At 42.7% G+C, this 12,689-nt stretch overlaps 2 protein-coding genes across 4 annotated transcripts in view; both read left to right on the forward strand.

The window, feature by feature from the left end:
* LOC138662942 (oocyte zinc finger protein XlCOF29-like) overlaps positions 1-12,689 on the forward strand; it is an 87,419-nt gene that overhangs the window by 35,004 nt on the left and 39,726 nt on the right. For 2 of the 3 annotated variants that reach the window (XM_069748953.1, XM_069748954.1), the window contains exon 6: positions 3,186-3,274. The exons of the other annotated variant lie outside the window; for it this stretch is intronic. The gene's annotated coding sequence lies outside the window, so the exon portion shown is untranslated. The remainder of the gene's footprint in view (positions 1-3,185; positions 3,275-12,689) is intronic. 3 annotated transcript variants of the gene reach the window in all.
* LOC138666359 (gastrula zinc finger protein XlCGF17.1-like) lies at positions 3,338-4,960 on the forward strand. The gene is made up of 3 exons (XM_069754586.1): positions 3,338-3,622; positions 3,751-3,892; positions 4,683-4,960. The coding sequence occupies exons 1-3, from the start codon at positions 3,338-3,340 to the stop codon at positions 4,958-4,960; spliced, it is 705 nt and encodes a 234-aa protein (XP_069610687.1).

The following is a 12,689-nucleotide window of genomic DNA, read 5'->3' on the forward strand; positions in this document are numbered from 1 at the left end:
CCTCATTGGGGGACACAGGACCATGGGTGTTATGCTGCTGCCACTAGGAGGACACTAAGTGAACACAAAGAGTTAACTCCTCCTCTGCAGTATACACCCCTTGACTGGCCAGTAATGACCCAGTTCTTGCTTAATGTCTGTAGGAGGCACTTGTTTTTTTTTTACTTTACTGAGTGAAGTGGGGGGATGGATCCCTTTTCAATGGTCCGTTCTCCCCCGAACCATCAACAGGCGACTACGCGAAACATATCTTCCCGTACCCTCCCCTGCGACGACTGGGACTTGCCTACCCTCACTTTGGGGCGACTGTTCCGCCCGGGAAAGTTTGTTGCTATTCAAACTTTCCTAGTGATTTGTCTCATTGGCTGGTGTGACGCTGATGTCATCAGGACCTGAACCAATCAGGTCTCGATGAAGGCATGGGTCACAGGAGGTGTGCGCCGGAATGTCCTTATGTTACGTGGGGGCCCCGATGAGCACAGAACTGTAGACAAATGTCGGCGCTGCACAAAGCCCTGCTAGCGCTGATGTTTATCTACCGTTGGCGGTCACGAACCTGTTAATTAAGGGTACCATAATTTCTGTCCAGGCCTATTTCCTGAGGTTTTTTTTAAATTCTGTTGAAGCATGGTTGAAATGCAATGCGTGACTTTCATTTGTTTATTTTCATAGATTCTTGATTTATTATTACTTTTGTCAGATTCAAGTTAATTCTGTGACCATTTTGGGTTTATCTGTCATTTAACGAGGGCTACCAACAATTTAGACCATGTGTGCAGGAGGAATGAATATTTTGATTCCACAGCAACTTTCCGGAAATTAACACGCAGTGGATGTTGGAGAGTGAAAATTACACATTTGCCATTTTATTACCCAGCACATAGTGCCCAGATTGTGCTCCAGGAAGCACACACCGCAAATTAAGTGGATTCTTCTCACTATAAGGCCGGTTTCACACGTCAGTGGCTCCGTTACGTGAGGTGACAGTTTCCTCACGTACCGGAGCCACTGACACACGTAGACACATTAAAATCAATGCATCTGTTCAGATGTCATTGATTTTTTGCGGACCGTGTCTCCGTGTGTCAAACACGGAGACATGTCAGTGTTCGTGGGAGCGCATGTATTACACGGACCCATTAAAGTCAATGGGTCCGTGTAAAACACGTATCGCACATGGACGTTGTCCGTGTGCAGTCCGTCTGCCATGCAGGAAACAGCGCTACATTAAGCGCTGTCCCCCACTGGTGCTGAAGCCGCGATTCATATCTTCCCTGCAGCAGCGTTTGCTGTAGAGAAGATATGAATAATTGTGTTTAAAATAAAGATCTATGTGCCCAGCGCCCATCACCCCCTGTGCGCCCCCCACGCTGTTCTGAAAATACTCACCCGGCTCCCTCACTGGCGCTGCTTCCTGTTCTGGCCGCATCTTCTACTGTATCAGCGGTCACGTTGTGCCGCCGATTACAGTCATGAATATGCGGCTCCACCTCCCATAGGGGTAGAGCCGCATATTCATTACTGTAAATGAGCAGCCCCACGTGACCGCATACAGGAGAAGATGCGGCCAGAACTGGAAGCAGCATCGGCGAGGGAGCGAGCCGGGTGAGTATTTTCAGAACAGGGGGGGTGCACAGGGGGTGGGAGGGCACATAGATCTTTATTTTAAACACAGTTATTCATATCTTCTCTACAGCAAACGCTGCTGCAGGGAAGATATGAATGGGTCTTCAGCATCAGATGCTGGTACGTGTGGTACCCTGCACGGTGCGTGTGGTACCCAGTGGGCACACGGGCGGCACACGTGTGCCACACTGATGTGCCACAGAAACGTAGGGGCACACGGACACGGATAATTCCGGTACCGATTTTTTCCGGTACCGGAATTATCTGGACGTGTGAGACTGGCCTAATATTGCTAAATACAGGGATCCTAAATGTTGTATGAGCACACTGCAAGACTCAGAAGTGAGAGCGGATTTTGCTGGATTGGTTTATAGAAATCCTGTTGCTTTTCAACAGCCTTTGAGCCACTAGTAGTGTGGGAACCTCTGTTTTTCAAAGCTAGCAAAAGTGTGAGATGAGTCACACCTATACAATACCCTGAGGGATATCAGTAGAATATAACACGGAGAGTCTCCCAATAATTAAAATGTAACTTTTAATCACTAAGATAAAATGGACAAACTAACATGACACAATTGACACATGTGAATAAGGTGTTCGTGCAAACCAGTGCTCAAGATAAAAATTGGTTTGATCTCACCAATGGGAACGGACAAACATCCACAGCAGGTTCCTCCTGTTGCCTTCTCTAGATAGGAGGAAAGAGAGGGAGGGGGTCACGGGGATTCATGACTACCCATAGGCAGTGTCACACCCATTGATAGGTACACTGCCACTGCAGGGTTACCTAGATGATGGACTCTTAATTTTTTGCATGCTTTAAGTCCCATTGGCTTTAAATCAACTCCCCTGATGTATCCCCGTGACTGGGGAGGAAACGCGTAGGGAGACCTATATATTATATGTAGTGGATGGTGGTTGACCCTAGCAGGGTATACTTGGGGCCTGTCCTTGTTCGGACAGGAGCAATACAAGGGGCACGACAGGGAGTTTAGTAAAGTCCTATACCGCCTCCCTCTCTTTCCTCGCCTCCTATCTAGAGAAGGCATCAGGAGGAACCTGCTGTGGAAGTTTGTCTGTTCCCATTGGTGAGACCAAACCAATTTTTATCTTGAGCACTGGTTTGCACAAGCACCTTATTCACATGTGTCAGTTGTGTCATGTTCGTGTGTCCATTTTATTTTAGTGATTAAAAGTTAAGTTTTAATTATTGGGAGACTCTCTTTGCTATATTCTAACCTCTGTTTTTCCATTGATCGATGATGGAACTGACAGGGGATTTTTTTTTGTGATGAAAATTGGTATTATTTTTGCCTTCATAACATTGATTGATTCTTTTTATTCGATATTTGGGAGGCAGAAGGAACAAACAGTTGAACATCACACACTACTAGTTCATCCATCAAGGTTTTCTATTAGACTGTGAACAGTCATTGTCTTGGTAAATAATTAAAGTTTTTACATAGCTTGCCCTTTTTATGGACGGTTTAAGTAGAAATGTTCAAAAATTTAAAACTCAAGGATATTTTATTTAAAAAATTGTTTTTTTTTTATCTTAGCAGATGACTGTACCAGGAGATCAGAGGGACAGTTGACATCTTCAGTTTTTAAATCTGATGATCTTGAGATCCTACAAGATACAACTGAGGTGATTGCTGTTACTCCAGATATATCATCATCCATTCACAGCAAAGATCTTTCATCTAATCCTATGAAACAGGTCCCATCTTCTGATTCATTACTGATTACTAAGGAAAATCAAAGTCACAAAAGAGGCATTAAAAGACAAAATGCTCCTAAAGCAAATAAGTCATTTTCCTGTTCAGAATGTGGGAAATGTTTTACACGTAAATCACTGCTTGTTACTCACCATAGAACTCACACAGGGGAGAAGCCTTTTTCCTGTTCAGAATGTGGGAAATGTTTTAAATGGAAAATAGATTTGGTTAACCACCATAGAACCCAAACAGAGGAGAAGCCTTTTCCTGTTCAGAATGTGGGAAATGTTTTAACCAGAAATGGTATCTTGTTAGACATCAGAGCAGTCACAAAGAGGAGAAGCCTTTTTCCTGTTCAGAATGTGGGAAATGTTTTAACCAGAAATGGCATCTTCTTAGTCACCAGAGAACTCACACAGGAGAGAGGCCTTTTTCATGTTCAGAATGTGGGAAATGTTTTAAATGGAAAATAGATTTGGTTAGCCACCATAAAACCCACACAGGGGAGAAGCCTTTTTCCTGTTCAGAATGTGGGAAATGTTTTACACGTAAATCACTGCTTGTTACTCACCATAGAATTCACACAGGGGAGAAGCCTTTTTTCCTGTTCAGAATGTGGGAAATGTTTTACACGTAAATCACTGCTTGTTTCTCACCATAGAACTCACACAGGGGAGAAGCCTTTTTCCTGTTCAGAATGTGGGAAATGTTTTAACCAGAAATGGCATCTTGTTAGTCACCATAGAACTCACAAAGAGAAGTCTTTTTCCTGTTCAGAATGTGGAAAATGTTTTAACCAGAAATGGCATCTTGTTAGACATCAGAGCAGTCACAAAGAGGAGAAGCCTTTTTCCTGTTCAGAACGTGGGAAATGTTTTACATGTAAATCACTGCTTGTTACTCACCATAGAACTCACACAGGGGAGAAGCCTTTTTCCTGTTGAGAATGTGGGAAATGTTTTATCCAGAAATCAGATTTGCTTAGGCACCATAGAACTCACACAGGGGAGAAGTCTTTTTCCTGTTCAGAATGTGGGAAATGTTTTACACGTAAATCACTGCTTGTTACTCACCATAGAACTCACACAGGGGAGAAGCCTTTTTCCTGTTGAGAATGTGGGAAATGTTTTAACCAGAAATGGCATCTTGTTAGTCACCATAGAACTCACAAAGAGAAGTCTTTTTCCTGTTCAGAATGTGGGAAATGTTTTAACCAGAAATGGCATCTTGCTAGACATCAGAGCAGTCACAAAGAGGAGAAGCCTTTTTCCTGTTCAGAATGTGGGAAATGTTTTATCCAGAAATCAGATTTGCTTAGGCACCATAGAACTCACACAGGGGAGAAGCCTGTTTCCTGTTCAGAATGTGGGAAATGTTTTATCCAGAAATCAGACTTGGTTAGGAACCATAGAACTCACACAGGGGAGAAGCCTGTTTCCTGTTCAGAATGTGGGAAATGTTTTATCCAGAAATCAGACTTGGTTAGGAACCATAGAACTCACACAGGGGAGAAGCCTTTTTCCTGTTCAGAATGTGGGATATGTTTTAACATGAAAGAGCTTCTTGTTAGACATCAGAGCAGTCACACAGAGGAGAAGCCTTTTTCATTTTCTTAACGTGGGAAGTACTTTACTTGGAAATGAACTGTTAACCCCTCTGTGACCTTAGACGTACTATCCCGTCGAGGTGCCCTGGGCCTATCTGACCCTGGACGGGATAGTACGTCATAGCGATCGGCAGCGCTCACGGGGGGAGCGCCGCCGATCGTGGCCGGGTGTTAGCTGCTTATCACAGCTGACATCCGGCACTATGTGCCAGGAGCGGTCACGGACCGCCCCCGGCACATTAACCCCCGGCACACCGCGATCAAAGATGATGCGATGTGCCGTCGGTGCAGGGAAGCACCGCGCAGGGAAGGGGCTCCCTGCGGGCTTCCCTGAGCCCCCCGCAGCAACGCGATGTGATCGCGTTGCTGCGAGGGTCTTACCTCCCTCCCTCCCTGCTCCAGGCCCGGATCCAAGATGGCCGCGGATCCGGGTCTTGCAGGGAGGGAGGTGGCTTCACAGAGCCTGCTCAGAGCAGGCACTGTGAAGGCTGCAGCGCTGCATGTCAGATTAGTGATCTGACAGAGTGCTGTGCAAACTGTCAGATCACTGATCTGTGATGTCCCCCCATGGGACAAAGTAAAAAAGTTAAAAAAAAAATTTCCAAATGTGTAAAAAAAATAAAAAAAAATATTCCTAAATAATAATAAAAAAAAAATATTATTCCCATAAATACATTTCTTCATCTAAATAAAAAAAAACCAATAAAAGTGCACATATTTAGTATCGCCGCGTCCGTAACGACCCAACCTATAAAACTGGCCCACTAGTTAACCCCTTCAGTAAACACCGTAAGAAAAAAAAAAAAACGAGGCAAAAAACAACGCTTTATTATCATACCGCCGAACAAAAAGTGGAATAACACGCGATCAAAATGACAGATATAAATAACCATGGTACCACTGAAATTGTCATCTTGTCCCGCAAAAAATGAACTGCCATACAGCATAATCAGAAAAAAAATAAAAAAGTTATAGTCCTGAGAATAAAGCGATGCAAAAATAATTATTTTTTCTGTAAAATAGTTTTTATCGTATAAAAGCGCCAAAACATAAAAAAATGATATAAATGAGGTGTCGCTGTAATCGTACTGAACCGAAGAATAAAACTCCTTTATCAATTTTACCAAACGCGGAACGGTATAAACGCCTTCCCCAAAAGAAATTCATGAATAGCTGGTTTTTGGTCATTCTTCCTCACAAAAATCGGAATAAAAAGCGATCAAAAAACGTCACGTGCCCGAAAATGTTACCAATAAAACGTCAACTCGTCCCGCAAAAAACAAGACCTCACATGACTCTGTGGACCAAAATATGGAAAAATTATAGCTCTCAAAATGTGGTAACGCAAAAAATATTTTTTGCAATAAAAAGCGTCTTTCAGTGTGTGACGGCTGCCAATCATAAAAATCCGCTAAAAAAACTTGCTATAAAAGTAAATCAAACCCCCCTTCATCACCCCCTTAGTTAGGGAAAAATAAAAAAAATGTATTTATTTCCATTTTCCCATTAGGGCTAGGGTTAGGGCTAGGGCTAGAGTTAGGGTTAGGGCTAGAGTTAGGGCTAGGATTAAGGCTAGGGTTAGGGTTAGGGTTAGGGCTAGGGTTAGGGTTAGGGCTAGGGCTAGGGCTAGGGTTAGGGCTAGGGTTGGGGCTACAGTTAGGGTTGGGGCTAAAGTTAGGGTTAGGGTTTAGATTACATTTACAGTTGGGAATAGGGTTGGGATTAGGGTTAGGGGTGTGTCAGGGTTAGAGGTGTGGTTAGGGTTACCGTTGGAATTAGGGTTAGGGGTGTGTTTGGTTAGGGTTTCAGTTATAATTGGGGGGTTTCCACTGTTTAGGCACATCAGGGGCTCTCCAAACACGACATGGCGTCCGATCTCAATTCCAGCCAATTCTGCGTTGAAAAAGTAAAACAGTGCTCCTTCCCTTCCGAGCTCTCCCGTGTGCTCAAACAGGGGTTTACCCCAACATATGGGGTATCAGCGTACTCAGGACAAATAGGACAACAACTTTTGGGGTCCAATTTCTCCTGTTACCCTTGGGAAAATACAAAACTGGGGGCTCTGCGTTATAAACTGTAGTGAAACACTTGGGGGTTCAAAGTTCTCACAACACATGTAGATAAGTTTGTGGGGGGGTCTAGTTTCCAATATGGGGTCACTTGTGGGGGGTTTCTACTGTTTAGGTACATTAGGGGCTCTGCAAACGCAATGTGACGCCTGCAGACCAATCCATCTAAGTCTGCATTCCAAATGATGCTCCTTCCCTTCCGAGCCCTCCCATGCGCCCAAACGGTGGTTCCCCCCACATATCGGGTATCAGCGTACTCAGGACAAATTGGACAACAACATTTAGGGTCCAATTTCTCCTGCTACCCTTGGAAAAATACAAAACTGGGGGCTAAAATATAATTTTTGTGGAAAAAAATACTTTTTATTTGCACGGCTCTGCGTTATAAACTGTAGTGAAATACTTGGGGTTTCAAAGCTGTCACAATACATCTAGATGAGTTCCTTAGGGGGTCTACTTTCCAAAAACGTGCCACTTGTGGGGGGTTTCAATGTTTAGGCACATCAGTGGCTCTCCAAACGCAACCTGGAGTCCCATCTCAATTCCTGTCAATTTTGCATTGAAAAGTCAAACGGCGCTCCTTCCCTTCCGAGCTCTCCCATGCGCCCAAACAGTGGTTTACCGCTACATATGGGGTATCAGCGTACTCAGGACAAATTGGACAACAACTTATGGGGTCCAATTTCTCTTGTTACCCTAGGGAAAATACAAAACTGGGGGCTAAAAAATAATTTTTGTGGGAAAAAAATTGTTTTATTTTTATGGCTCTGCATTATAAACTTCTGTGAAGCCCTTGGTGGGTCAAAGTGCTCACCACACATCCAGATAAGTTCCTTAGGGGGTCTACTTTCCAAAATGTTGTCACTTGTGGGGGGTTTCAATGTTTAGGCACATCAGTGACTCTCCAAATGCAACATGGCGTCCCATCTCAATTCCTGTCAATTTTGGCATGAAAAGTCAAACGGTGCTCCTTCCCTTCTGAGCTCTACCATGTGCCCAAACAGTGGCTTACTCCCACATATGGGGTATCAGCGTACTCAGGACAAATTGTACAACAACTATTGAGGTCCAATGTCTTCTCTTACCCTTGGAAAAATAAAAAAATGGGGGCAAAAATATAATTTTTGTGAAAAAATATGATTTTTTATTTTTACGGTTCTGCATTATAAACTTCTGTGAAGCACTTGGTGGGTCAAAGTGCTCACCACACCTCTAGATAAGTTCCTTAGGGGGTCTACTTTCCAAAATGGTGTCACTTGTGGGGGGTTTCAATGTTTAGGCACATCAGTGGCTCTCCAAACGCAACATGGAGTCCCATCTCAATTCCTGTCAATTTTGCATTGAAAAGTCAAACGGCGCTCCTTCCCTTCCGAGCTCTCCCATGCGCCCAAACAGTGGTTTACCGCCACATATGGGGTATCAGCGTACTCAGGACAAATTGGACAACAACTTATGTGGTCCAATTTCTTCTCTTACCCTTCGGAAAATAAAAAATTGGGGGAGAAAATATAATTTTTGTGAAAAAATATGATTTTTTATTTTTACGTTCTGCATTATAAACTTCTGTGAAGCACTTGGTGGGTCAAAGTGCTCACCACACCTCTAGATAAGTTCCTTAGGGGGTCTACTTTCTAAAATGGTGTCACTTGTGGGGGGTTTCAATGTTTAGGCACATCAGTGGCTCTCCAAACGCAACATGGTGTCCCATCTCAATTCCTGTCAATTTTGCATTGAAAAGTCAAATTGCCCTCCTTCGCTTCCAAGCTCTGTCATGCACCCAAACAGTGGTTTACACCCACATATGGGGTATCGGCGTACTCAGGACAAATTGTACAACAACTTTTGGAGTCCATTTTCTCCTGTTACCCTTGGTAAAATAAAACAAATTGGAGCTGAAGTAAATTTTTTGTGAAAAAAAGTTAAATGTTCATTTTTATTTAAACATTCCAAAAATTCCTATGAAACACCTGAAGGGTTAATAAACTTCTTGAATGTGGTTTTGAGCACCTTGAGGGGTGCAGTTTTTAGAATGGTGTCACACTTGGGTATTTTCTATCATATAGACCCCTCAAAATGACTTCAAATGAGATGTGGTCCCTAAAAAAAAAATGGTGTTGTAAAAATGAGAAATTGCTGGTCAACTTTTAACCCTTATAACTCCCTAACAAAAAAAAATTTAGGTTCCAAAATTATGCTGATGTAAAGTAGACATGTGGGAAATGTTACTTATTAAGTATTTTGTGTGACATATCTCTGTGATTTAATTGCATAAAAATTCAAAGTTTGAAAATTGCAAAATTTTCAAAATTTTCGCCAAATTTCCGTTTTTTTCACAAATAAATGCAGGTACTATCTAAGAAATTTTACCACTATCATTAAGTACAGTATGTCACGAGAAAACAGTGTCAGAATCACCAGGATCCGTTGAAGCGTTCCAGAATTATCACCTCATAAAGGGATAGTGGTCAGAATTGTAAAAATTGGCCTGGTCATTGACGTGCAAACCACCCTTGGGGGTAAAGGGGTTAATAAACATCAGAGACGTCACATGGGGAGATGCTTTTTTTATGTTCATAATGTTGGAATAGTTTTATCCAAAACTGAATCTTCTTAAATGGGTTGTCTCTTGTCATTCCTCATGTTTCCTGACAAAAGGATAAAACTAAACTTTATTAATTCCAAATGTAAAACTATACCCATAATTTATCCCCTGAAGGTTAGTCAGTAGGTGACCAATACAAAAAACATGTACCCCACATTTCATTACATAGGGTGAGGTAACGTATACTCACTCACTCACTCTCCAAGCCTCTCATTTCTACGAGTTTCATCGTCCTCGCCAAAGGCGACTCATCAGGAGACTATTTAATATTGACCTATATTTAAGTGAAACTAGACAAAAGAAACCTAAAATCATGTATCATGTTATCCCAAACAGTCAGAAAACCAGCCACATATTGGCAGATCCCAGACCTCAAACTATATACTTTGTAAGTTTATACGCCACTCAAGTGTCAGGAATAGATAGTATGTGAAAATACAGTATAATTCTTGTGTTTTTCTCCTATAGGGACTGCCCTAGTTTGGTATTGTAACAGCTGTTAATTAGTAGTGCAAATTGTCCTAGGCACAACTCCGTTTTCAGACGGCCCAATATGTACCACTCAGGGAAAACGTACCTGCTCCAAAGATCAATAGTAGCTTCTAAGTAATGACCATGCTGCGGTCTGTCAAGGAATGAGTGCAATATCATTATAAAGACTAGGGATATGTGCAATCATAATGTATGCAAGATCTGTGCCATTATTTAGTATGAATATATCACGGAGTGACTGGCCCAGTGTGACACGACCCAGTGATTGGTCGGTCACCAAAAAATTCAGAAACTCAACACTGATGGAATAGAGGAGAGGAAGGCCCTGACAATAGGGAACCAGGGACGATCACCTCCTGAGCTTCAACCTGAGCCTGTCCCTGATCTCACCTAACTCCCTATGCAGGTCCTTATCCCTGCCGACATCAGGATACCTTGTCCTAAACTGTCACCTTAAACTGCCTTTGCTAGTGCATTGGCCGGCTTAGGAAGCTAGTCTAGCCACTACAGCTAAAAAACACAAGGGGAGAGGAACAGACACAGAGGGGATAAGGTAACAAAATACAGCACACTTGCAGTATTGTGTGGATGACCAGTTCTACGCCGAATATGCTGTTGGTCCATGAAACAGCATGGAACCGTTGACCCCACACATGTCAGTCCAGGAAGAGTACTCTGTCGTGACGCACGAACATGACTGCATAGATGAGTCAGGAGACCGTGGGTTTTACACATGTCCATGATAAACCTGTTCCTAATGCATATTTTGAGGTTTTTATTTTTGTAGATGGCTCCAGATACCACCAGGATGGGCGATTCTACACTGGATATGCAGTAGTATCCTCACATGAGGTAATCTGAGCTGAACCACTCGCTCCTCGCATGTCAGCGCAGGAGGCAGAGTTGAAGGCACTCACTGAGACGTGTAGAGCTGCTGCAGGTAAAGTCGCTAATATTTACACAGAATCGAATTATGGATGGGGAATATCCCATGAGTATAGCCCTATCTGGAGAAGCAGAGCGTTTCATACATCAGCCGGTAAGCCCATTAACAATGCAGAGCTGGTGAAACAATTAATGGAGGCATTGATGTTACCAGTCCAGGTTGGCATCGTCAAGGTAAAAGCACACACGAACGGTGACTCCGTGGAGGTAGAGGGCAACAGAAGGGGGGATGAGGCTGCTAAAGTAGCAGAAAGGCGGCCTAGGGAGCAGTGGACGGTGGCAAAGAGTCAGCGTATTCCAGCCACACTGAGCCTAGATGTCCTGAAATCCCTCCAACTGCCCAGAGAAGGAACACTGGGAGAATGGGAGCCTAGCTGAACTCAGAAGGACTATGGGAGAATAAGGATGAAATGTGTATACCAGCGTCCCTGTTCCCAATCATGGCGCAAGAAACATAGGGCCCCAGTCACACCTCAAAATGTCACATGTGTCCATGGTAGATGCCTTCTGGATCGTTCCTGGGTTCAGTTATGCAGCCACAAAACTCGTACAGTCATGCCTCATCTGTGGACAGCACAACCCAGGTAAAGCAGTAAAAGTCCCTAAGAAAGCGACACCCAGGCCTCTCTACCTGTTTCAGAGATTGCAGACTGACTACATACAGCTACCCAAGGTAGGAGTGTATGAATATGTCCTAGTATGTGTAGATCTCTTCTCTGGTTGGCCGGAAGCCTATCCAGTAAAATGTGCTAATTAATGTTAAAATGACACTTAACCCCTTAGTGACAAAGCCAATTTGGTACTTAATGACCGAGCCAATTTTTACAATTCTGACCACTGTCATTTTATGTGGTTATAACTCTGGAACGCTTTAACGGATCCTGCTGATTCTGAGATTGTTTTTTCGTGACATATTGTACTTCATGTTAGTGGTAACATTTCTTCGATATTACTTGCGATTATTTATGAAAAAAACGGAAATATGACGAAAATTTTTAACATTTTGCAATTTTCAAAATTTGTATTTTTATGCCCTTAAATCACAGAGATATGTCAGGAAAAATAGTTAATAAATAACATTTCCCACATGTCTACTTTACATCAGCACAATTTTGGAAACAATTTTTTTTTTGTTAGGGAGTTATAAGGGTTAAAAGTTGACCAGCAATTTCTCATTCTTACAAAACAATTTTTTTTAGGGTCCACATCACATTTGAAGTCATTTTGAGGGGTCTATATGATAGAAAATAACCAAGTGTGACACCATTCTAAACACTACACCCCTCAAGGTTCTCAAAACCACATTCAAGAAGTTTATTAACCCTTTACGTGGTTCACAGGAACTGAAACAATGTGTAAGGAAAAAATGAACATTTAACTTTTTTTTGCAAACAGTTTATTTCAGAACCATTTTTTTTTATTTTAACAAGTGTAAAAACAGAAATCTAACCATAAATTTTGTTGTGCAATTTCTCCTGAATATGCCAATACCCCATATGTGGGGGTAGACCACTGTTTGGGTTCACGGCAGAGCTTGGAAGTGAAGGAGTGCCGTTTGACTTTTTCAATGCAGAATTGGCTGGAATTGAGATTGGATGCCATGTCACGTTTAGAAAGCCCCTGATGTGCCT

Source organism: Ranitomeya imitator, chromosome 2 (genome assembly GCF_032444005.1).
Source record: "Ranitomeya imitator isolate aRanImi1 chromosome 2, aRanImi1.pri, whole genome shotgun sequence".
In the NCBI taxonomy this organism is placed as follows: domain Eukaryota; kingdom Metazoa; phylum Chordata; class Amphibia; order Anura; family Dendrobatidae; genus Ranitomeya; species Ranitomeya imitator.

What these genes read in the sequence shown, in the direction of transcription:
- LOC138666359 (XM_069754586.1), top strand. Translation starts at nt 3,338, where the DNA reads ATGAAACAGGTCCCATCTTCTGATTCATTACTGATTACTAAGGAAAAT. An exon ending in AGCCTTTTCCTGTTCAGAAT is followed by an intron (nt 3,623 to 3,750) that starts GTGGGAAATGTT and finishes CTTAGTCACCAG; the next exon opens with AGAACTCACACAGGAGAGAG. An exon ending in ATGTGGGAAATGTTTTACAC is followed by an intron (nt 3,893 to 4,682) that starts GTAAATCACTGC and finishes GAACTCACACAG; the next exon opens with GGGAGAAGCCTGTTTCCTGT.